Source organism: Pollachius pollachius (assembly GCF_949987615.1).
Source record: "Pollachius pollachius genome assembly, chromosome: 1".
Lineage (NCBI taxonomy): Eukaryota > Metazoa > Chordata > Actinopteri > Gadiformes > Gadidae > Pollachius > Pollachius pollachius.
In genome coordinates, this window is record NC_136934.1 from 10,435,871 (window position 1) to 10,462,638 (window position 26,768).

The 26,768-nt window shown below is 43.3% G+C and overlaps 1 protein-coding gene across 1 annotated transcript in view; it reads left to right on the forward strand.

Moving 5' to 3' along the window:
* frmd3 (FERM domain containing 3) overlaps window positions 1-25,554 on the forward strand; it is a gene marked incomplete at both ends in the record, with an annotated part of 38,703 nt that extends 13,149 nt beyond the window's left edge. Inside the window, 12 exons of the mRNA XM_079734958.1 lie at window positions 355-433; window positions 3,683-3,780; window positions 5,290-5,413; window positions 6,600-6,687; window positions 9,132-9,220; window positions 9,536-9,599; window positions 13,799-13,887; window positions 14,688-14,762; window positions 15,375-15,443; window positions 15,668-15,792; window positions 24,351-24,645; window positions 25,074-25,554. Of these exons, the coding sequence (XP_079591084.1) occupies window positions 355-433; window positions 3,683-3,780; window positions 5,290-5,413; window positions 6,600-6,687; window positions 9,132-9,220; window positions 9,536-9,599; window positions 13,799-13,887; window positions 14,688-14,762; window positions 15,375-15,443; window positions 15,668-15,792; window positions 24,351-24,645; window positions 25,074-25,554 (1,676 nt within the window). The remainder of the gene's footprint in view (window positions 1-354; window positions 434-3,682; window positions 3,781-5,289; window positions 5,414-6,599; window positions 6,688-9,131; window positions 9,221-9,535; window positions 9,600-13,798; window positions 13,888-14,687; window positions 14,763-15,374; window positions 15,444-15,667; window positions 15,793-24,350; window positions 24,646-25,073) is intronic.
* Window positions 25,555-26,768: the final 1,214 nt, after the last annotated feature.

The following is a 26,768-nucleotide window of genomic DNA, read 5'->3' on the forward strand; positions in this document are numbered from 1 at the left end:
CACACACACACACACACACACACACACACACACACACACACACGCACACAACATGGACATCTTGTTAAACACTTTGGGACGCAGATCAAATGAAGAGAAGCAAAATAGATAGTCAATGGATTATAAATGATTCCTCAGTTGTGTTTCTATCTATATGCAAATAAGTCACTTATTTACATCTTTCGTATTAGTTGTGTGTTCCTGTGTATACCTGTGTGTGTGTGTGTGTTTGTGTAATTTACCTAATTAATGCTTGAATCAAATGAGTAAACTGAGCACCTGCACAGTCCAGCTATATGCATTCAGTCATTGACTTGTTGATTTGACATATGAATCACTGCTGTGTTCCTACAGCTCAACAGCCCTACATGATGTGCTTTCGAGTCAAGTTCTATCCCAACGAGCCAATGAAGATCAAGGAAGAGCTCACCAGGTAAGGACACCTGCTGTTTGTTGCCTGCTAATGGACGATATGTGCAAATTGAGTGAATGAAGTAGATCGGAAACAGCAGGTGGTATAACTTGTGTGTTTTAACAGAGATGGGGATATCCCCATAATTTCATTGTACTGTTTAATTGCCATTTAAAAGAGTAGCAAAGAGGAAAATCACCATTTTTTTAATATAATTTGGTATAGAACTTTGTAAAGTGATTGCAGTAAACAAGTGTTTACAGGCATGGTCATCAGATCTCAGCATGTGAATCCTTTTGAGACAGTTCCTACGACAGCAGATAACATCATAATATCAACAATAGCTCAAGTAGTTGTTCAAAACAAAAGTGCTTGAACTAGACGTCAGCGCTCTCCTCTCAGGCTCAGCTAAGTGGATCAGGAGAACCACTAGAGTTGATACACTCCTACCCAGCCTCCCTGCTGCAGGTGCTCTCCAAGCAAACATAATTATATTGCTTACTCAGCGGAGAATTGGTTTCCATCTACTTTGCATCTCAACCAAAATGCCTCGCCAGTCCCTCTGCTTTCCCATCTCCCACACTATACTTTGTGTTCCTGCTTCCATCCTCCTTATCTTATCCTCAGATCTATTTTATTTTTTGGTCTTGGTTTATTTCTTTCTCTTACTGCCTCTGAATGCCACCTGTCTTCTTAGGTCTCTCTCCCTTCCTTTACCTCTCCTGCCATCTTGTTACTCTCCCTCTGTCCCCTCCTCACTCGTCTCTTTTCCAGACGTCCGTTTGATCTCACCGCCTCCCCTGTTCTCTTGACATCACTTCCTGTCTTCTGCTTTCCTTACTCATTGGTACTTTATGTAAATTTAAAAACGTGTTGTTAATCCCATACAGATAATGTGAGTGACATTCAAAGCAGCAAAATTACAAGACAATATCAGAATTAGAAAAATCTACAAATAAAATAAGAAGTTAAATATGCAAACACAATATGAGTCATAAATTGTATGTAAATGTCAGTAAAATTCAGAAGCAGAATAAATATTATTATGTGCTAATTTATTAACATGTATCGGTCCAGCAGTAAGCTAACAAGATAAAGTAGATGGAGAATCTGGGGCGAGGCGGATTGGTCCTTGACTCCACCTGTAATCAGGGCCCAGGTGACCATGAGAAAGATACACCATTCCCTAATTGCTCCCGAAGAGCCGCTGGTTTGATTCCATGGTTCACATAATAGTTGTTTTTTAAGACCCCGTTGTGGCTAGACCTGTCTTCTTCCTCTTCTTTACCCCCCTTTTCTCCTCTTCCCCCTCCCCCTCTCTATCAAGGTCTATGAAGTGTTCAGCCTGTCTCCCTCTGGTTTGTGTTTATATTTATGTTATCTTTCTTATTCTGCTTCCTAGCCCCTGGGCTAGAAGCTTTCAGTGGTTTCTGCCTCCGTCGTCTGTAGTCCACTTAGCCTCTGCTTCGTCCATTAGCTTCTTTTAGGGTCCCCTTTTAGGGGCTTCCGAAAGCACAATTTCTTGCTTTGTTTGACCCAGACACTTTTATAAAATGGCTAAGTTGGAACACTTGAGAATGGATGATTCAAGTTTTTCCGAACTCATCATGACAGAATATATGAACACTTAATTTTTCTTTTAATATTCACCCTCAAATTCACAGTTTGTAATTGAGAAATGCGTCAGAATTTCAAATGCATTTGCATTAACATCACTCTGACAATGTGAGACGTGGCAAAACAACATTTTAATTAGTGTAGTTTAAGGAATATTAACGTTAGTTTTGGATTTTACAGTACCACATGCTCATGAGTCTTCACAATATGGCAGAGTATCGCCAACATATAATCCCATGATGCATTCTGATATGGAGCCTAATGCACGAGAACCTGGAGAGTCAATCAAATCACAATTTAATCAAAACCAAGTGGAGCAGGCGAAATTATAATTCTATCAAACTAAATATTAATCTGGGGTTATCGCTTCGCATCACAACCAGCTGAAAATGGAAGCTTCTCTGCATTTAATGGTGTTTTTCTCCAGGGGAGAGGCAATCTGGGACCACAGAGCAGATCTCTGGACACAGCATCAAGCTTTTCAAGATGAAGCATGGCTTAGAGAAGGCATGGTTCAGCTCACAACCAGTTGAATCAATAAGCCATAACAGTAGCCCTTGAATATGTGTGTGTGTGTGTGTGTGTGTGTGTGTGTGTGTGTGTGTGTGTGTGCCTTCCTGAGACTGGCTTACTTAAAGTGTGGGTGTGTGCATCCTTGATCAGTTGCTTGTCCCCCTCTTTCTCTGTCTGTCTCTCTCTCTCTCTCTCTCTCATACTCTCTCTCGCTGTCTGTCTCTCTCTCTTTCTCTCTCATAGTCTCTCTGTGCCTTTCTTCTTCTTCTGATGTGTGTGTATGTGTGTGGTTTGTGTGTATGTGCGTGCATGCGTGCTTGCGTGTGTGTGTGTGCGTGTCAGATGTTGACAGACTCGGCTATCTATTGAAACTCATTGGAAGGTGGACACCAAATGTCTCTAGTTTCTCTCAGTTGTCGTCAACATTCTCTGTGGTAACATGACACCCATTAGCAAAGCATGCCTGCGTTCACTTTGTCTCCATGGCAGCTGTTGCTGTAGCAACAACCGGTCTACGCGGTACAGTGGATGACTCCATAGAAATAAATCACTTGCTGTGCTAGGATTTATGTCAACAGAAACATACAATTAAAAATAGGGCCTCTACTGGCATTGGTTCAGTACTTTGTCTGCTGTTTATGTATGCAAACATATGGATATTAACCATATACTGAGAGCGAAATCAGTTTGGATTGTGATTCCAGGGTTTGCTAAATCTAATATTTTAGCAAGGGTTTAACAAAGAAACTGGGGCAACTGTATGAGGTAATTAGTTGAATTTTTAAATAATTGTAACCAATCTGTATCACCATCTTTCCGTTAGAACCTTAACGACCTCCGACCTTTGCGAAGAGTCTCCAAAACACAGATCTGAAAGTAATACTTTTTGTTTCTCGATTGAGAACCAGAACCAATGTCACAGTGGCCCGAGGAGATGGGTGGAGACACTTCTGATATTTCTCGAAACTCACAGTGAAACTTGACTCAGCTCTGTCACAAAAGATACCTTTTGTTTAGAACCTTGTTCTAAACAATGTGTGTGTGTGTGTGTGTATGTGTGTGTATGTGTGTGTATGTGTGTGTGTATGTGTGTGTGTGTGTGTGTGTGTGCCTGTGCGCGTGTGCGTGTGTGTGTTCCAGGTATCTCCTGTACCTCCAGTTAAAGAGAGACGTCTATCACGGGCGTCTCCTCTGTCCATTTGCAGATGCTGCCTATTTGGGAGCCTGTATCATACAGGGTGAGTCCACAACACGGTTCAGCACCGATATTCTCACACTTATACACATACATACAACCATTTAGGAGCATCCCTGATACACAAACACTCATACACACACACATACAACCATTCAGAAGTTCCCCTGATACACTAACACTCATATACACACAATGGAGCATCCCTGATACACTACCACTCATATACACACATACTACCATTTAGCACTGTATCGGATACACTGTCACTCATATACACACATACAACCATTTAGCAACGGCTCTTATTCACTTATATACTCACATACTACCAATTAGCATTGGTCGTGACAGACACATTTGATTGAAAGCAATGTGCTATTAAAATATAATTCGTCCTTGAAAATTGGTTATAAAATGGAATGAACGATGGGTCCATTTTAGCAGAGAGCTTCTCTACTTATATATTACAAAAAAAACTTGACTTAAAAGCTGAACTCATGGATGTCTTTCATATTGTGGATAGTAGTTGATAGTCAACGAGAATTGTTTGATGTGGGTTTCCTATCCCAATCCCATTGCTGAGTCCTTGTACCACATTACTAGTTTCCTTTTTACTGCCAGCCGTCACCTCTTGTCCTCTGTAGTCTGTGTTGTGTCTCATACCCAGAGAAAAGCACTGCTGGCGCCTTACCAACAAAACATCCCTTTATCTTTTTTTATCCAAAAACATCTAAATGTTTGAACAACTGAAGCTTTAATCATTGACAAAGAATTCAACCAAGATTTGTAATTATTATCCTACATTATAAATGATTGATTGAAAGTGACTTGTTAAATATTAGTATATATTCAAATTTAAATATTGATATATATCATCCATATCCATATCCATGATGTTACTTTCAGCGCTTCTGATTGGCTCAAATCCCCTGAGTGTAGAATGTGATTTGCCAAGCTAAGTCAATGCTGAGCCCCCACCACAGCATGTGACTGGCTAATCACAAGGTCCTCTCTTCCACATTGTTAGGATGGGGACTAGAGGATTATTGTTTAATTAAACCCCCAGCAACTTTAATTGAACCTGAATGAAGCATACGTGCAGAGCACCACTCTGAAGGAGAACTTGATCTGATATCACTGCAAGTGGAAAAGAAAAAATCCTTCTCCCTTCAAATAGTGAATTCATGTTAAATGTATATTGATCCCATTGTTAACCATCGTATATACTGCTACTTTTGTACAAGACAGGGTGAACTTTGTTGTGTATTTGTGGATTATCCTTAAATAAAATATATAAAATATAACATAAACATAACCAATATATCCCTCAATCTGAAGAAACAAATACATTGAATGGATAGTTAGATATTAGATATTTTCAAATATAGATTTTAAGTCCGTCCCTAAGACGTTTAAAAGGTCTGAAAGAAGATTGTAGTGAATATAATGGGTTTTGGATCATTGAACTACATACCTCCATCATATCAACATACTTCTAAACATTGATATTTGCCACACAAAGTGTAATGGGCTGTTTATTTCTTCCCAGCGGAACTAGGGGATTACGACCCAGATGAACATCCTTCCGACTACATCCGGGACTTCAAACTTTTCCCCAAACAATCCCTGAAACTGGAGAGGAAGATCATAGAGATACACAAGAATGAGCTCAGGTACTTTGGAACAAATACATTCCCATTGGCTCACGTTGAAATATAGCATTTTGCAAATGTTTTGATAGGTAAAAGTTGGATGTTTGATCAACATTTCTAGGCTTTAGTTTGAGAAATAGATGCTACAATTTCAAGGTCATTCAAAGTGACTTGCTCAGGGTTTTTTTTTTAACCAGAATCATCCCTTAAATCCCAGCTCTGGTACTCTATAATATAGAGTTGTTGAATAGTATACTTTTTTTTTTTTAGGAGGAATTGGATCAGCAGAGCTACAGGCTACATAAATCATGCATAGATACACATTCAACACATAACCAGATCCAAACAGAGTGCTGTCTCAAAACAGCCCCATACTGTACACAGACCACCGTCAAAGTCAGCACGGCAGACAGCCACACAAGACCCGGTCGGTTGACCCGTTTTCGAAAGTGTGTATCTGTGTGTGAACACAAACCGTATCTCAACAGTATTGCTGTGAGCTCTTTTGACCGTCACATATACAGCGATTATGAGATCAAAGATACATCCCTTATTAGTCAGGGCACAGAGCCACGCGCAGCTTATCCTCACAGCAGCGGGTCTCCTGAAAACAGCATCAACCATCCGCCTGCCACGAGGATCGTCTGTGTGGCAGACGGGGGCAACATTGTTGGCTAAAGTAAGACACGGTTGAAATAGCCAGCAAACACATTGTAATGTGTGGATTTCCCATTCTAATTCCCTCACTCAGATGTTGAACAAAGGTAAATGGGGGGCACAGAATAGTCTAGTGCTGGTTCGGGTGACCCCCAGCCAAAAGATCTTGGGTCAGAACAACTTGTTTACAGCTTGGCAACATTAAACAAGATGGCTGACCCCTGCTCATTTATGACATATAAAAAACATTGTAAGGTGGAGGCAATGTAAATTTATTTGGCAGCAATGCTAACCCCCTGTGCCAATGTATTAACATTATCTCTCCTCGCCCATTCTGTCCTCTCTTCCCTCCTCTCCTTTCTACTCTCTTCCTCTCCTCACCACTCCTCTATTCTCTTTTCTCCTCTCCTTTCTAATCTTCTTTTCGTCACCCTTTTCCTTCTCCTCTCCTCTCCTCACCCCTTCTCTGCCCTCCTCAACACTTCTCTCCTCTCTTTCCATCTCCTCTCCTTCATGCTTCTCCCACCTCCACTTGTCTCCTCTCCTTCAGGGGCCAGTCAGTGGCCTTAGCTGAGCTCAACATGGTCCAAAGGGCTCACACTCTGGAGACATATGGGGTTGACCCTCACCCATGCAAGGTAAATGTACCCCAACCCCCCGTTAATCCATTCATCCAATGCCCCATTTCTCATGCATTTCGTACAAATAATAGTAAATAATCAGCATAAGAGTTCCTTCGCCCTCTGCGTTCCTCAAACGTGAAAATATTGTGTGAAATATTTTTTGATATGAGTTTTCAAAGTGTGGGGTTTTCCATGTGTCGCTATAGATCATCAGGGCACTTATATATATTACCAGAGACAAATTTGGATTAATGACAATGCAACTTTGTACCACTGTAGAGGTAAAACTTTTGAAAACGCACACCATGAAAGTTTTGCAACTGGTGCAATATGCTTAATTATGTCTCATTTCTCAAATGCAAATGCAAGTGCGGCCAGTGATTAATACAGATTTGTAATGTACTGCCCCCTGGCATCAGTCGGGAACGTGAGAGACTGTGATAATGTACCGGCCCCTGGGAACAGCCAGGAATGTGAGATAATGTGATAATGTACTGGCCCCTAAGAGCAGTCAGGAATGTGAGAGACTGTGATAATGAGCTGGCCGCTAAGAGCAGTCAGGAATGTGAGAGAATGTGTATAACATATAGTAAGCAATATCAAGCAAACTAAATATTGTAACGCTATGACTTTGACATTATTTGCTATGATATTACTGCAATACTCCCAAACATGTTGAATTGAATACTCTCCTGCTGCATCGTTAATGAGGTAAATAATGTCTCTTGGATGAGGTGAAATTATTACAGAAATTGTAATTTGACAGCAATCTGTGTATTGTGTTATTTTCCCCTTGAGAGTCGGGAGTTAAAGAGAGACAGCTATAGAGACATTCATATAGAGATATATATATATAGACACTTAGTAAGCCCATCATGGATGTTCTATTTGAGGCCCCAGGAGAGGATTGTATCTGGTGTATCCAAGTCAAAGGAGCTCATTTGTAATTCCTGCAGTGTCTCTCTACTCTGTTGTGGTTTTGAGGAAACCTGAGTTTTTCACATTCGCTTTGAATGATGTCAGCCTTACCTGTAAGCCATTTGTGAAAGATGGGTGCTGGTGAGAGAGAGTGAGAGAGCTAAATAAGGAATAGAGAAAAAGAAAAAGGAAAGAGGGAGAGAGAGAGACAGTAGGGTTTGGGGATTTGGCCTACAAATATACTCTCACTTTTTTCAAACTAATGGCCATTTTTTTTATATAAACCTAGATTATTTTCAGATGTTCCAAAACAAACTAAAACACCACAATATTTGATGCATCATTTGCAGCATCTTAATGAACCCCAATTTGGGCTCATCACGCTGGAGCAGGCTTTGAAGCAAAAACACCAGTTTAACCACTGATGTGAATGGGGTTGGTGCGTTTAAGGACACAGCCGTCTATAATGCTACAGTGTGTGTGTTTTGATGTGTGGAGCGCCCGAACAGGGATTTATTTTGATGTCCGCGTCCTAGTAAGGGTTAAGCTTCTCAGTATAACAACACGGTGCGTGTGGCACATTTTATACACAACTTCGCTCATTATAAAGCTCATAAACAACGACGTTAGTGAAAAAGTATCACAAAGTTGGGTCGTAGCAAGCCCCCTCTTTCCTAGAACTCTCTGCACAAAATGCATTTTTTTAAATAGTGTTTCAGTCCCAGCTGAAACAGCGGGTTCACTTGCTCTTTGCTCTTAAAAAATCTGCAAAGTCTAGAAATTGTATTAATCGTGGTTTTGCAGTTCAGCCATTTCCCAAACCGTAGGAAACTAAAAATGCAAATTAATCAATTAAACCGAAAAAATCGCCCGGCCCTAAGAGAGATGAAATAGGGAAAAAAAGAGAGAGCGAGAGAGAGAGAAAGAGAGAGAGAGAGAGAGAGAGAGAGAGAGAGAGAGAGAGAAATTATCTTCTTATTACACTAATCTAATTATATTGTCATCCAACGATCCATCCATTAGGTTTGGCTAACGTGTGTCTGGCGCTTTGGTGCACATTGACATTGGGTGGGGAATAAGTGATTTTTTGCGTAGGTTTTTGTCACAATGGAGATAATGATGGACTACATGCTCCCCTACAGTGCATCCACTTGCGTCCCTCAATTCCATGCCTGTGCTCCCTCTCAATTTATATAATTATGTTTTTCTTTGCCTGTGTGTGTGTGTGTGTGTGTGTGTGTGTTTGCGTGCCTGTGTTGGTGTGTGGGTGTGTGTGCATGCCTCTGTGTTTGTGTCTGCGTGCGCGCCCCTGTGTGTGTGTGTGTGTGTGTGTGTGTGTGTGTGTGTGTGTGTGTGTGTGGGTGTGTGTGCGTGCCTCTGTGTTTGTGTCTGTGTGCGCGCGCCTGTGTGTGTGTGTGTGTGTGTGGGTGTGTGTGCGTGCCTCTGTGTTTGTGTCTGCTTGCGCGCCCCTGTGTGTGTGTGTGTGTGTGTGTGTGTGTGTGTGTGTGTGTGTGTGTGTGTGTGTGTGTGTGTGTGTACAGGACTTCACAGGCTCCACTGCCTTCCTTGGGTTCACAGCCACAGGGTTCGTGGTCTTCCAGGGCAACAAAAGGATCCACCTCCTCAAATGGTAACCGTTTCATCCCAACGTCTTCTGCACAAGCTTCACTTAGCCGTAGGGTGTATGTCACCACCTGCCACCAACACCTAGTAGAAAGACACCTTTTCCAAAACTTGAAGTACATTAAGACTGTTTTGTTGACTAGTTTGTTGAGTCAATTATTTTGCCATTGACTTTAACTGGGTTCAATTGAACTGGGTATGCATGCTTTTATTATACCATACAACTTTTCATCCTCCAAATAGGAGCAAAGATCCAAAATAAATTCTGTATATATAAGTTGTTTTTGACCGCAACTATGTCCTCCATTATGTAATCCCCCAGGGCCGATGTGAGCAAGCTGAAATTTGAGGGGAAGACCTTCTACGTCATCGGCATTCAAAAGGAGGTGAGCTCAGATTCCTCCGTCTCAAACCAGAGGCGGTATCTGTTTGTTTCTTCAAATAGCCATAAAACGTAGTCTGCAGTGCCGCATTGTATTTAGTTGTCATCTCTAGAAGGGTTATATTATTGGCTCTCACATTAGGTTCTAACGTTCATGCGAACGTTAGTGGCTATGGGGGATCGTGAAACTAATTGTCCCTGCCTGTGTCATTGCTGACTCAGATTTAGATTAGCAACCAAGCTAGTTCATTTTCCTTAGCCTTGCACGTTTCTGTTTTGCTTGTTTTTTGTTTCCTCCTCTTACCTTCCAGTACTAGAGGGAAAAAACAATGTTCTGTAAGCTATAGTTTTCCCCTTTTGTGTAAGGTCATATTGGATAAGTGTGCAACTAGCATATATTTTTGTCTTTTTTATGCTACACTATCACGACACTTCTCACTGAATATAAATACTGAATTTATATGCTGTGTGTGTGCAGTTATGTCTGTGTGTAATATCATGTCACTGTTTCAGATCTCCTTAACAGGCAGGATTCACTGTAACACAATGGTGGGTGTGTCACCCATATCCTCATTGTTTGCTATTCTTTTTAAATATTTGATCATTATAATTGATACAATATTTCTAATTATAGGCTGCGGCCCAAACTTAAGACTCCCATTTCCAAATTCCTAAATTTCCCAGATTTCCCCCCTCATGATGTCTTGTGGGACGAAGGGAATACCAAATGGTACCAATGCATTGCACTTGGGACACCGATTTCCCCTGAGACAGAGTGACAATAGATCACAGCAACAACAGACGTCAGAGCAGCATTGATTAGGTGATAAAGTAGTAGTGGACTGTAGCCCTTCTCTCCTGTAGCTCTGCTCTACTGTATCTCTACTCTACTGTATCTCTACTCTACTGTAACTCTGCTCTACTGTAGCCCTGCTCTACTGTAGCTCTGCTCTACTGTATCTCTACTGTAGCTCTGCTCTACTGTAGCTCTGCTCTCCTGTAGCTCTGCTCTACTGTAGCACTGTTCTACTATAGCTCTGCTCTGCTGTAGCTCTGCCTGTGATTCTCACCCTTCATTGAAGGGATGAGAGACCATAGTGCTATGATCAAGCCTTACTTTTATAATCGTTCCAAACCTTGTGTGAATCTGATCGCGACCATTATCGGACCATTGCCTCTGTAACAGTCAGTAACTCAAGGAATCAATCATTTGGGCAATCAATCAATAGGTTGATCAATCGATCAGTCTCATCTCCTCTCATTTCAACCACCCCTCCCCCAGCCTGTGTCTATTTGTGTCTCTCTTGTGTGGCTTATCATGTTTGGCTGAAAATGCAGTTTTATCTCTGTGTGTTTCTATCTCTCTTCTGTGTGTGTACATACTCATCACTGGTGAGTACGCCAAACGTTCACACACATATTTGAAAACCCCTAAATGTTTTGACACACTGTTAATCCACTCCAAATCCTTGTGATGTACACGTCCATCTGAAACCCTCTCACCAAACTCACCCTCTTAGTGTCTGTGTAGCGTAAGAGCCCGTTTCTTCCTTTCCTGTGTTGTCCTCATCTTGTCCTTCAGTGTTGTGTTGTGGTGTGGTCCCATGTAAAGAAAAACTCCTTAACAGGTAGGTCTTACATTGGTCTTACACGACTAGACTACTTCCTAAGCCATTTCCCTTCTCACAGACAGCTTGTTGAATCAAAGCCACGATTTAGAGGGTGGAGGTCAAAGACTCAAAGCAGATATAGTGGTGTAGTCTGACTCAGCCTCAGAGAATATCAAACCATTTAAGTATTATCTTCAATCTGTAGTCCCCCTGGATTCAGAATCCCAGATTGAGAATGCTGGGAGTCTTTGACTCAGAAACGTGGAATAAATCTCCCTTTGATACGATTTGTTCAACGTGATACTCCCACAATGACTAATATTTGTAAACTATTTTTAATGAATGCAACTAGAAGTTGAATGTGAGCTTAATTTGAGGTTCAACTCACATTTAGGTGTTTTTAGTATATGTGAATGCAATGTGGCTTTCCTCCACCTGTTGGGTGTGATCGTGTATGTTGATAGGATATTACAGATCACATTGGCTAGACCTAAAAAAGTTGTGCTGTCATTTAGTCAATATTTAACCCCCGGTTTGATTAAGGACATTTCTACAGTATGCTAAACTGTTGGAGTGTTTGTGTGTTTGTGTGTGTGTGTGTGTGTACGTGCGTACGGACGTGTGTGCCTGCGTGCATTTGTCATGGGTGTGTGTGCGTGCGTGCGTTTATGGGTGTTTGGAGTGTGTGCTTGCGTTCATGGGTGTGTGTGTGTGTGTGTGTGTGTGTACGAAGCTGAGTGTGTGCAGGTGGGATGTATATTGAACGCACGGATGTGTGTTTATGTGTGTGTGAATGTGTCTTACTCAGTTGTGTGCTAAATTCAGTAAGTCCCTTGAACCTACTGAACCCTGGCCACCGCATGCTATGTCTCGCCACTACTCCACTATTACCCATAAGCCCCTCTGTCCCACTATGACCTAACGGCCGCCTTACAGGACCACTTCATCACCGATGTGAACGCTTTATGGCGCATACAAGCATGAACTATTGAAATGAAACACTTGCAGACGAAGAGCAACAGACTATTTTATTTTTGTCTTTACTCATCCTGCGGACGGACGCTTTGAGACAGTAAATCTGTGTCTGCATTTTGTAGAGTGGACTTTTTGGGGATTTAGTATGAGTAAAGGTTGAAAAAGGTGGATGTTATTCAAAGTGGGACCAATTGATCCTTGATAAGGACTCCAGCCGGCCAAACGGGTCTATAACTATGCAATCTTACACACACACACACACACACACACACACACACACACACACACACACACACACGCACACGCACACGCACGCACACGCACACGCACAAACACACACACACACACACACACACACACAAACACTCAAACACACACGGACACACTCACACTCACACACTGTGTGCAATGAGCATGGAGTAATCATTCTAAGACCACCTGCATATACTGACATCACAAGCTGCCCTGTGGCAAAGGGGGAGTTGAGCAGCAGGGCTGACCATGGCTGCACCACTACACCCAATTAAACAGAGTCAGAGTGCTCCGTCGCAGGTTAAGAGGTTTGGCCTGAATTCTGGGAATATGGTAGAACATGTTGACCTTTGAACCTGCAGTTTCTTTCTATCATCTCACACGTGTATAATTATTTATTATATATTATATGGCCCAACGTTAGTCTTAACAAACACGTTGTCCTCTTTAGACAGAAGTTGGAAGCCATGCATCATAGAGTTTCCATAGTATCATTTCAACCAATCATAAAAACAGCTGACTATAATCATTTGCATCCTGTGTGTGTGGGTGTGGGGATTGGATGAATTTTAAACGTGCATACTCCTGGCCCTGCATGGCACATGGTCATCCACCCCTGTGCTACAGAATTATCCAATGAAGGCGTCCAGATATTTTATTGCGTGAGTGTGTGTGTGTGGGCATTTTGCATAAAGTCACCCATACTTATATTTTCAAAATCCTCTCTTTGTCTCTTTCTCTCCCCCTGCTTTAATCTGCTTACTCACACTCTTTTGTTGTTTTTGTTTTGTTCTTTTTCTCTCTCTCTTGATCTCTCGCTCTCTTGCCCTCTCTCGCTCTTTCTCTCTCTCTCTCTCTCTCTCTCTCTCGCTCTCTCTTGCTCCCTTGCCCTCTCTCTCTCTCTCTCTCTCTCTCTCTCTCTCTCTCTCTCTCTCTCTCTCTCTCTCCACCACCACCATCCTGCTGACAAGGCCGGATGCCGCTTGCAAATTGATCTGTCCTCTCATATTACGAGAACAACCTGGGTGCTCATATTTGTCCGTTCCCGGAACACCGGCCTCTCTCTGAGCCCCATAAAGAGACTGTATTTATATGCCTCTACATGGCTGCATCTCAAACTGGGCTTTCGTTTAAGTACATGCTATGCTCAGGGCTTCTGGTCTCCTGGTCAGCATTGTGCACAACTCCCTCTCATGATGTTCAACACACTTAACCGACAACTTTCTCATGACCTAATTTTGATGTTTTGGTAATCCTCTCTCCCCCATCCCTTATCTCCCTATCATTCCTCTCTCTCGCTCTCAATCTCTCTCTCTCGCTCTTGCTCTCGCGCTCTGTCTCTCGGTCCCTATCTCTCTCTCTGCAGAAGAAGCTGGTGTTGACGTTTCATACCTCAACCCCTGCAGCGTGTAAGCACTTATGGAAGTGTGGGGTGGAGAACCAAGCCTTTTACAAGTGAGATTTTTTTTTTTTCATGCTATAGTATACACCAGAACACACCTACAGACACACACACACACACTCACACACACACGCACACACACACACACACACACACACACACACACACACACACACACACACACACACACACACACACACACACACACACACACACACACACACACAACCACGCACATGCACACACACACACACTCACACATGCACAAACGTGTAGTAATCATTATCTACCCAGAGAAAGTGCAGATTCTCACTCATAACTAAATAGCTCAAATACATGTCATGAACTTCAAGTCTATGAAACAGAGTGAGAGGGGACCCTTATCCAGCCAACTAAACAAACAACACATTCATATCATCTTGTTTTATACTTATATGATATTCCTTTACTATATATGTATTTATACCTCCTAGTTATGAAAATGAAACTCAAAAAGAGAGTGATATCCTGTCCGTTGCATGTTATGGATACATAACGACCCTGGCGATGGTGATGTCCTATCATGTTACTAAACTGTTGAAAGCCCTCCCGCGTCTCAGGCTGATATTGAGTCGTAACCGACGGGGCCCTCATGTGTTTCTGAGAGGCACTGCCCTCGTCTTCTCAAAGGTCAGATAAGCATCAGTGGCCCTTGATCTAATTAGAATCCTAATTGAGTTTGGAAACTGCAGCCGGGCAAGGGCTCTGCGAGGGAATCAGAGCCCACTGCACCCACGGGTGGACTTGTGTTAGAATACGCCTAGCAATTATGTATTGGTGTTGATGATGCGTAATGAGTGTCCCCTTCTGACAGGTGTGCTAAGTCCAGTCAGATAAAGACGGTGTCCAGTAGCAACATCTTCTTTAAGGGAAGCAGGTACCGATACAGGTGAGAGAGTTCTTCATCCATGGGACTTTCCCAACCAATAATCCAAAGCTATTAGGTCTGAACTGCTGAGTGATCGGAGATAGCCTTTATTATCATTAGTAATCTCACATCCTGCAAACACAAAGTTAAGTTAATTAAAATACAATACGATAAGACATAAGATAAGACGCCTTCAGATATTTACGTAACTTTCTACGTAGTAACCGTTTTCTATCCTATCCTATGTCTGATGAGCTACGCTAATTTTAAAGGTACATAATTGTTAATTTCTGTCAAAAGCAAAAACTAGCCTACAAGACTATTATAATCTTAAAATGACATTGGTCCACTATAGTTAAAATCATCCACTTCATGCTATTAATAATTAATTAATATCACTACAATAGATGATAATAAAATAATATAATCGAGCCTTGATGAAATTTTACTAAAGGAATTTCCTTCTCTCATTGCTCATGTGTGGGCTTGGGAGTGTGTGTGTGTGTGTGTGTGTGCGCGTGTGTGTGTGTGTGTGTGTGTGTGTGTGTTTGTGCGCATGTGTGTGTGTGTGTGTGTTTGTGTGTGAGTGTATGTGTGTGTGTGTTTGTGTGTGTGTGGGTGTGCACTTTTCAGTGGCCGTGTAGCAAAGGAGGTGATCGAGGCCAGCTCTAAGATACAGAGAGACCCTCCAACAGTGCGTAGGTAAGGAGAAAGCAAAGAACATTTCTGATTTACATCACAGTAACAATCCCACAAAACAAAAGCATACGAAGAATCTCAAAACGAATATTCTCCATAACAAAACGTCTATTAATTCCTCATCACAATTCTAGCAACAATTCTTAATTATAAATGATCTGTCCCTTAACACATAATAATCCCATTCATAAACACTTGTTTCTTTGTTGTAATGGTTGTTGTGCCAGAGCCCAGTTTGGCCAGAGTAGAAGTTACAACTCTTTGAGCCACAAGAACCTCATCATGAACATGGAGCCTCTGGTTCCTGCGCTGCCCTCCACCAACGAGTACGAGGAGACAGCCACAGACAATGGTAGGGGTCCACTGCTGACACACACACTCACTCCAACATGAAGACAGAGTGTCAACTGAGCAGCTGAGGCCGCCATCAGTCCGGTTTCCCCGGAGACACCAATCACAGCAGACTATAAATATTTTCCCCCTGATCCTCCCTCAGGACCCCACCGTGGCAGGGGCGCGCGTGAGCGTGTGTGTGTATGTCGGTGTGTGTGCATGTGTGTATTACTTGGCGGTGGCCCAGCCGGTGACATCAGGGAAACATAGCAGGTTCACATCTTGGGGGGAAAGCACTGGCGGTACTCAAAATATATTTACCAATTAATAATTTGGCTACTTAGTCTTGGCTATGGGCTTTTCATTTGTGTCGTAATTGTGTGTTTGTTGTGTGTGTGTGAGCACACATCTTTGTCAACATATCAGAACCCATCACGGAGCTAAGATCGATGTTCTGTCCCGGCACTTTTATGCATAAATCTTAGTTCTGCTTCTACATAATATAAAGCAGGGCTTTTCCGGTTACAAAGCGGTCAGGACAACAGGTCCGATGGAATGCACGGAGGGTTTTAGGATGTGACTGGTGTTGATTCTGTTCGGTAATAGGAGTAAACTGAACACTGGGTTACATCATCGTTACCCAAGGATGCTTATGTCACCCCATCTGCAAAATCACAGCCTCTTCAGAGAACAAAATGTTTTAGCGGAAATTGAACATAAACAAAAAGCATAGACACAAACAAACACTGTGTACACTGATACAAAACAATCAAATAAAAATATGCCCATGCATCCTTAACCCTATTCCTTATCCGTCCTAATTGCATTGATTTTCACAATTATTTCTCACACTAGGTTTCATACAACACTGAATAAATCACACATTTCGTGAATGAAGATCTGAAACAAAGACCAAAACAACAGCGGTTCATTTTCACAGATTGAGTTTCATGTAATGGTATATGGCAGAGGTTTGGGGTGAAGTGGGGTCTCTGTGAAAAGGTCAGCATTTAACACCAGCAGTTTAAGCCTCTTCACAGGAACGACGTTCTAAGTGGTGTAGACATTTTCGTTGTCCATGCCATTAAAGGTTGGCTGTTATCGCTATGGGAGCGATATAACTTAGCTGGGTGGCCCCCAGCCCCCACCCCACCCGAGGCAGGTGGGGGCCAGGTCTGTCCCCACAAGAGCAGACCTTTCAGGCCAGTGTCTATTTACCAGGGTTGAACAATTTGCGTGAAATATGCTGCGTAAACAAAGTTTGACTTGATTTCCTGCTATCTCCCCCTCCACATACCCACTTTCTCTCTTCCTGTCTCTCTGAGCCGTCATTCCTTTGACTCTGTCTCTCTCTCCATCTCTGTCTCTCTCCCCCTTTCCTCCATCCCTTCATCAGGCGGGTGTCCCCGTCTCTTACAAGATGTCCTCCTCGCACTCTATTCAGAGAATCGACTTATCCGTTTCCTTTCACACCATTCTCGCTCTATTCTCTTTTCCTGTCTCTTCCATATTTCTCTCTCTCCCCTCATAATTTATCTCTCTCTATATCCCTTCCTTTCTCTCTTTGTGTCTTTTTGGGTTAAAGTCATTGGTGGTTCCTCCAAATCTTCTTTCTTTATCTCCCTATCTAGAGATTTATTGACTTCCCCCTCTCTCACTTTTTCTTGCTCTGTATTTTCCTTACTTACTACCTTTCTCTTTACCTTCTCTCTCTCCCTCTCACACACTGTGTCTTTCTCTTTACTGTGTTTCTCCCCTACATCGTCAAGAGGAAAAATCGATTTATTTGCTCAGGGTCAGAGTGCTGCCACGGCAACCATCCCCCCCTTTGCCCAACGGTCAAGCCTGGATGGGGGGGGGGGGGGGGGGGGTGTGCTCGTAAAAACTAAAGAAGGCTGAAACTAAATAGACAGATCAACCTACAACAAGAAGTTAAAAAAATAAGTTGGATTTATTGTGGTAACTTGAGGTTTTGTAGTGGAGGTAGCAGGGGTGACCAACGCAGGGGTGGTGTTTCTTTAACGCAGGCTTTGTTTGGTTCTGTAGTGGAGATAGCAGAGCGGACAAGCGGGTGTCTGCTGGTTTAATGTAGCCTCTTTGTCACCATCAGTTGCTATGTGTGAGGCAATAGGTGGCAGGTACCTGTTGGAATGGTCACGAGCCAATCGAGATCTCTTACGGCCGAAATATATGGGACAGAGGTGCGGAGTGACGCGGACACACGGAGTGACAGGGACACGCTGGCGTGACATGGAGTGACGCGGACGCGGCGTGGCATGTCTGTCACAGAACGCCCGCAGTAGAGTGCTTCCATTATAATCAACTGAAGCCGCTACATGGAACGCGGTCGCCGCACACAAACACAAACACGCACACATACAGACACACAAACACACACGCATACATATTCACACACGCATGCATATACAAACGTGCAAACTTATACACAGACGCAAGGACACAGACACACACACACACACACACACACACACACACACACACAGAGGAAAAGCACGGCTCATCCCTTTTGTTTCTGCGGGGATAGTCTATTTTCTACCTCTCTACGTGTGCCAACCAGGCTCCTCAGACAGGTACAAATGTTTGCACAAAGTGAAGCGTATTGTCTATGTGGAAAAAAAATACTGACAAAGCACATGCTTTGTCAAGACGTCTGTGCAGCAGGTACAAAACCCTGCCTTGCCCCACCAATGCTGCGTCACGGTGTAGCCTTGATGCTGTAGCTTTCTGCAACAAAGGTACGAGCCGTTGTATTGCGATGTGAAATGTCTTTACAGTCTCCCAAGTTAATCTATCTAGTGTGTGTGATTGAGAAGTGACTAGGAGATTGGCATTTATAACCAGTGATTGTGACCCAATCAGATTCCTCACAGAATGAATAACACCAGGAAATACTGTTTGATTCCAAGGGAGAAAACGGGAATGGGATTCACTCAATGTTCACCACAGTTCATGAATGTATCACAAGTCTTTAGAACTCTGAGGATCCAAAACATTTGGTTGCAGGCAGATGCAGGCAGCTTGAAGGGCCCTTCTGGATAAAGTGTTCCTTAGCGCTGCTTTGGGACCAGCTCTATATTCAGAGCGCTAAGCTGGGCTCTTAGAAGGGGGAAACCGGAAGCCGACACAAGGTCAAAGTCCGGAGGGAGGGCTTGTCCTTACTCCGTTTGGATAACTTGTCCCCGTTCCCCCATCACCAGACCCCAGGCACACCCATGCACCATAATACACACACACATAGACACACACACTGACACACACACTGACACACACACACACACACACACACACACACACGCACACACACGCACACACATACACATACATTCACTTATACACACACACAGATACACACACTCACACACAAATATTAATTATATTTTATATCTGCAATTATATTTGCATAAAGAACTTCATCAAGATTAAATATGGGTGTGAAATTATTCTTTAAAGAATGTGTTCTTCCCCCTTGACCTGAGACAAAGGGTTTCATGCAGAGTTCATAATGATTTTTGGTAATTTAAACTGGAGGAAGGAGTTTAAATTAGGAGTTATACTAAACAATTTATTCCTTACTATATTCTGCCACTGTGCTGTAAGCTTCTATGGGTCAGATAAGCTTTAATTAGCATCTCAGTGTGTGTGTGTGTGTGTGTGTGTGTGTGTGTGTGTTTGTGTGCGACTCCGTGCGATTGTATCGGGGTGTGTGTGCACGCTTAACATCATTTTTTTGTGTAATCCTGTAATGTATCGGCGGAGATTGTGTGTGTACTGCACGCATACACTCACATAATCATAAGTGAGAAATGAGAGCGTAATGTAAATGTAATAACGCGAAGGCCAATAAAGACAATTAAAGTCATGGCCTACAGAAACCAGACGTACCCACCCAGGCCAGGTCCAGGTCTGTCTGTCTGTAGTCAGTGTTAGATTAGAGGAGTGCTCCATCACCACCAGCAGCTGGTTAAAAATAGACCGCCCGGCCCAAGACCTGATCCATCTCTAATGCCCCTCTCCCGTCCACCAAGCCCCCCATGCTTTGTTAACATAGTTGACATTCACAGGACACCCCCTCTTGGTGTGTCATGTTTTCCTGCGTGTCTGTGTATGTGTGTGAGAGTGAGAGAAGGTTCATGTTTTCCTGTGTGTGTGTGTGTGTGTGTGTGTGTGTGTGTGTGTGTGTGTGTGTGTGTGTGTGTGTGTGTGTGTGTGTGTGTGTTTGCATTAACCTGTGTGTGGGTGCGTTTGCCTATGTGTGTGCGTTTAAAGGGTGCTGGTATCTCAGAGCTCAGCTGCCGGTCTGGTCAGTCAGTCAGTCAGTCAGTCTGGGGGGAAAGAGAGTGTGTGTGTGGGTCGTTTAGCTGCAGACAACCGGGCCTCGGGTCTCTAAACATCTAAACCAATGGAGGTTCTGGAGCACAGGACCAGCATTAACGGGGCAAACAACCTCCCACTGCCCCACACTGCTCCGGGGCTGACCGCAGCGGAGGCCGATGGAAGCCCCCAGGACCCAACGGGACCCTCCAGCTCAGACCAGAATGCGCCGAGAGAGTGTCAGGGCGTCCGGGAGGAGGCGAAGGCGGAGGAGGAGGAGGCGGACGGAGCCCTGGATGTCTTCCACCCGCCGGGAGGGGCTGAAGAGCAGCTGGAGTGGCGCCCTGCGTCCCTCGTCCGGGCCGACAGCCTGCGCTGCCAGGTCAAGGTCACCACCCGAAGGAACCTCCACCTGCGCATATCCAACCACACGTCCCGGGACGTTTACGTGCGTGTGGTGGGACGGGAGGGCCGGGTCTCTGGAAGCGGTACGGGATGCTGTTTGTGTTCTCTGGGGCGAGACGCTGTGGAGCGCCGAGGGGGGCCGGAAATAGCCATTGGGATTTAGCTCAGCTTATCTATCTGTTTTCTGAAATGAGTCCCAATTGTTGTTTGATCAGATCATTTTACCGTGCAAACAGGATGAGGAGGGCAGCCACAAACACAGAATAGACCGACGGAGGTCATCAGGTAACATAGGGAGACAGTTGCTGCCATGCATCAGACACTAATCGTTCATTACTGCCTTAAAATTCAAAGGTATTGGCACAATTTGAATTTGATTGAGACAAATATAGTTTTGCTGAGATGGTGGCACATTTTCTTGTAGATTTGAGCACAAGGCTGTTGAGTTGCGAATGAGTTGTCAACTCCTGTTGGTTATGGCTGACATTGCCATTCGGAATTTAAGGCCAAGGCTAAGGTAGCTTTGGCTTTTATTTGCTTGTCTTTATAAATGGCAACTTGGCAGCAGTAAAATCTGAGCCACAAAAGAGTGGCTGTGTGTGTGTGTGTGTGTGTGTGTGTGTGTGTGCGTGTGTGTGTGTGTGTGTGAAGGTTTTAAAAAGCCTTGAATAATACCTTTCTATAACCCAATTAAACAATTGTCCATTGTAACTGCCTGCATTATTATAGTAAATATTGAGCAGTGTTTTGAACTCTTCTAGTGTAAAGTGTGTGTGTATGTGTCCTCGAATTTTTGATTCAGTCGCTGAGAACCCATTGAAAATAAGTAACAGGGAACAGATTGAATTGCATAGCCTTAGAGGAAGGTTAGATGAAGCCAGTTACACTACGTATCATCCTCGTTATCCAGGCCCCTTATGGAGCAGGCGATACATTCTTAACCGTCAGCAAAAGATATGATGCTTCTTCTCACTGATATTTAGTCGGCAGTGGAGAGGAAGGCTCCTGCATCCCAGACCCACTACAACACGTCCCAGAATACATGCATCATACATGGTTCTGCGTGTATGTACTCTCCAGACGGTTTATATTTTAAGCTGCATCACTATTAAGCCCTTTTGAATGATTGATATTGGGATCTTGTGTCGCCACTGAATAGGTTCGAGTTCACGTCGACCCGCTAAGTTCTGAAATGCTACTTGACGTTGTTCAGCATGAAGAATGAAACGATGTCTTCTTCAAATGTCGAAGTAGATATGTGAGCAATATCCATAGAGACATTAGCCTTCTGTTCTTGGCCATGGGTAGCACCAGATTTGGAGTTTACTTAATATTATTTTTTCGAAAGCATTGAAATGTACTGTAAATAGATAAAGAGCCACACAGGGAGGCATTGGATACACAATGAGAGAATGAGTGTGCTATGTCGGTGCTTCGATTCAGAGTTCACAATAAAGACTAACCAGGCAGATAAATGGGAACTGTCAGCACCTTGTAAATAGGAATACCCTGTGTGTGTGTGTGCGTTTCTGTTTTTGTGTGTGTGTGTGTGTGTGTGTGTGTGTGTGTGTGTGTGTGTGTGTGTGTTTGTGTGTGTGTGTGTGTGCATGATTGCGTGTGTGTCTTTGCACTAGTGCGTTATGTTGAGGACGCTCTGGAATCTCACAGAGTTAACTGTGAACTATTTGACACAAGCTCCTCTCTCTCTCTCTCTCTGTCTCTCTCTCTATCTCACTAAGCCGTCCGTCAAGAAAGAACGTAACGGAAAAAGAGTATTAAGGGTAGAAGGAAAAGACTCTGAGAGATATTGAGATACAGAGGACATAGAGACAGCCAGAACAGGAGAACATTAGGAATAAATAATGTAATATCGAGTGTAAGAATGGATCCATAAAAAAAAAAATAGCGATTATATGAGGAAAAGTCTGGGCCCATTTTCCTCTCAACATCCTATGTTGTTCCTCTGCAAGCTTCAAAGTTAGCTTTGTTTATGCTATGTTTTTGTGTTTCCTTGGAAACCTTAATAGATTTCCAAGTAGATTTTTTTTTTTTTCTATCTTATGTTTACATCTCAGATCATATATAAATCAGTTGCCATGGTTACTGACCAGCCACAAAGGGTAGCCTTGAGTGCTTTACGTTTGTTATATCAGCCATTCATTGATAGAAAATAATAATATTATAATATTTTCATTCATTTAGAGTGTCTCCCAGGTCATTTCACACTTACCCTACATTGCAAACAATTATTGTGGGATTTACAGTATTGAAAACTTTACTCATGTAACTTTTTAATCCAATGCTTGAAAAGATAAGCGGCAGCAACATATTGTAACAATACATTTATAATAAAACATTTTAAACCTTTACTGTCAACTATTTGTCATCTGAATAAACATATATTGTAATAGACTGAGGCTTAGTGAAAAGATAAGAAAAGGGAAAGATTGCTATTCAATTGTGCAGCACTATGCCAAAACTACACCTGTGAGTCTAGTTCATGCATATACTAATCTGTCAATTTGAACCGTTTCATACAGTCTGGTAAAAGTGAAATGCATGACTACTCTCTCCAATCTCCACTACTTTCTCTTCATGTCTCATATCATGATCTCATATAGCAAAAGGGAGAGCCAGCCAGACAGACAGACAGACAGACAGACAGACAGACAGACAGACAGACAGACAGAGAGGAAGAAAGCGAGCGTTGGGTCCTACGTCATTGGACATTTAGCCTCCAGCTCCGTCTTAATCCACAGAAGGAAGACAGCTGGGCCTGTTTTTAACAGACAAACACACACACACACACACACACACACGCAACTGTATGTGCAAGTACAATGCGGTACATCACACACAAACTACTCACATTTACCACCCAAAGACAAGTAGCCAAGTGTATTTCATGTAAACAAGATTGTAGTACTGTATATGTACTGCTGTATATTACTGTATATGTATTATTCTGGTACAACGCGTATCAGTGTGCTCTCCATGCTATAAATGTTACTTGCCTCAAACTGTAACAGCTGAACGATTTCAAGTCATTACCATTACCATCATTCTTTATCCTCAGGCACCAACCCTGCCAAAGTCTCCATAACTAGTCAAATATAAACATAGAGCTGTCATACACATGGATTTGTTCACAAATTGGTTTGAATAATCCTTGATGCTTTTAAAGTAAAGATTTAAATGAGGACTTCACATAACTGAAGGCTGGTCACTATTCATTTCAATGCTGTGACAAACTTACGAGGAGCAGGAGCACCGCCAAGTGGATGCATTTTAAACTGCATCTTAAAATGGTCAGATTTTCACAATAATTGGAGGATCATAGTGTTGGCACTGAGCAATATGCAAAGTGTTTGTATGCTTATGTATGGGGCTCTATGGAGACATCAGGATGTTGATGATTTGATAGGATTATATCCTATACATGGGGTAATATATGTTATAAGATCATTTCTGGTGCTTTGACTCCTTCCAGTCCAACAATAAACCCCTTACAGTTTGGATGAAGCCTAATCAAGTGGTTAATTAAGACTTAAAAATCATTGGACGGTATCAGGGGGGCTGAAATGAGAAATAGTGGGGCTTCATCCACTAAATAGCGTCCATCATTGCCCTTGCCGTTGTCAACATCAACATGTACACATGAACCTAAACCAGCTTAAGGTGATTTTGTTCTCATGAGAAGAAGGAAGGAAGGAAATATCTGGGAAGGTTACTTTCCTATCCCTCTGCTTTCCGTTCCAATTGCAAACAGTGTGAATGTAAACACTCTCCAAACCTCTCACCCTCTGCCTTTCTCCTCTCTTTACTCTGTCTATCTTTCAGTTTCTTATTTCCTTTCCCTGTTTTGCTCCATCCTCCCTCTCTCCCCAGGGGTCGTGGCCCTGAAGGAGGCGGTCCATCTGTCCCAGCTGGAGGCCCCGCCCACAGAGGCAGAGCTATGTGACCCCGGCCCGGTGAACGCTCCTGCCAGCGACGATGTTTCCCCGGTGGCGGCGGCTGCGGCCCGGGTTTTCACGGAAACCTCAAACGGACGGCCACAGACTTCCAAGCCAGAGCTGGACGAGGAGAGTGAGGAATCGTCGAACGAAGCGCTGACCATCTCTGAGCTCGTCTACAGGTTCGCTGCTTTGTTCAGTTAATGAAACCTACATAAGTAATCCCAGATAAGTCATTTTAGCTCATCTTATCAATGGTACTTTGATACATTGATCAAATACAAGCAATATCCAACTATTTATTCCCCGTTATTTGCACCACGTTATTGGTGCTTGCTGTACTTGCTTAATGAACCGGACTGGTTCTAGTCTACTGATAGCACATTTTGCTCATGCAGACATATTGCCAACCTGAGATTTTAAATAATTTTGAAGATTGTATGGCAACTTATTCTACCGCTTCAGTGGATGAACGTGAAACTTCCTTGTTGTCTGTAGCTCAGTTTTCCTCCTCTGGATCCCCTTGCTAACTCATCTCAATGTCATGTCATGAGTGTAAGGCTAGCTGATGCTTCCACGCACGTGCCTCTGGCTCTCCCCTCGTCTACAGCCCCTGTGCCAGCATGCTGCCCACGCCGGTGGAGGACAACCAGGGAGGGGTGGACCTGCTGTTCTCCTCCCCGGTGCAGAGCCCCGCCTGGCTGCTAAGGGAGCTCCACGCCGACCCCGACATCCAGGCCCAGCTGGAGGCAGAGAGGGAGCGCGAGCGCGCCTACGAGCGCGTCCGCCAGGCGGGGAGAAGCCGGGTGGGCGGAGTCCTGAGCAGCGGGCTCCGCCTCCTCTCGTCCAACGAGCGGGCGAACGCCTGGCTGCTCAGCTTGGCCCGCTTCGTCGCAGTGGTGATGGGCGTCCTGCTGGTCGTCGTGCCGACGCTGCTGCTGCTCCTGGAGTCCGACATCGACGTTTCGTTCCTCCACGAGATCCGGCAGACGCCCGAGTTTCAGCAGTTCCACTACGAGTACTACTGTCCGCTGAGACGCTGGGCTCTCTGCAAGATCGGCAAGGCCTTGGAGAAGCTCTGGTCGGACTAAGAGAGCAGAGGCTTTGGAGAAGCTCTGCTCGGACTGAGAGACTGAGGGTTCTGTAGAAGCTCTGCTTGGACTGAGAGACTGAAGGTTTTGGAGAAGATCTGGTCAGACTGAGAGACTGAGGGTTCTGTAGAAGCTCTGCTTGGACTGAGAGACTGAAGGTTTTGGAGAAGATCTGGTCAGACTGAGAGATGGAGGGTTTTGGAGAAGATCTGGTCAGACTGAGAGATGGAGGGTTTTGGAGAAGATCTGGTCAGACTGAGAGACTGAAGGCTTTGGAGAAGATCTGGTAAGATGGAGAGACTGAAGGTTTTGGAGAAGCTCTGGTCGGACTCAGAGACTGAATGACACAGAGGAAAGATGGGGAGATGGGGGAGGGAAAATGGAGGCATTGCTGCAAAACAAAAGTGGGTCTTTGGTTTTATAATCTTTTTAGTTAGAGATATCTACAGTGAAGGAGGTTGGAATTAATTCGATTAAATTAATTTGACTTAATTTGACAATTCAATACAAAACAAGGAGGTGTAATTTACAGAGAAAGTGAATGAAGATTATAAGCCCAAATACAGGATACAGTCAAAAGTCAAGTGTAAACTTCTTTCTAGTAACAAAGTACCACAGAAGGGGTGGAGCAAGTCTGAGAGAGGAAGATATTAAGGGGAGACCTGTTGACAGGATGATGAATACGACAACAAAAACAATAACAAAAGAGGACAGTAAGGATATAGAAAATTAGTTATAACAAAAGGAGGACAGTAAGGATATAGAAAATTAGTTGTTTAAAGTGTGTCCACTCCTGACTCGAAAAAGGCTTTTGGTGTGATGCTTCGGTTGGCTGCCTGAGTGATCATAATCCCACACTGAACCGTCTTGTTAGAAGAAGATGTCCAATTGGTCCCCAGAAGATGTCAGTCATGCAGTAGAAGGAGATGGGAACAGAAGTGACAGATAATTGATTTGAGTGGATCCCTGAAACACTGGCTGTAACAATAGTGACAGTAAATACACAGAGTATACATCTGTATATTTACAAAACAAAAATAATACCGGTGATGACAATACCAATGTTTGAGGAGTTGTTTTTAATATTTTGTAACTTTTTATGTGATCCAAATGTTTCAGGATTTTTTCAGTCAGAGGAAATACTTTGATCTTATTTTCGCCTTAAGAGTTTACAAAAGATAAAACAAAAAAAAAATTAAGAATTTTACCGGGAA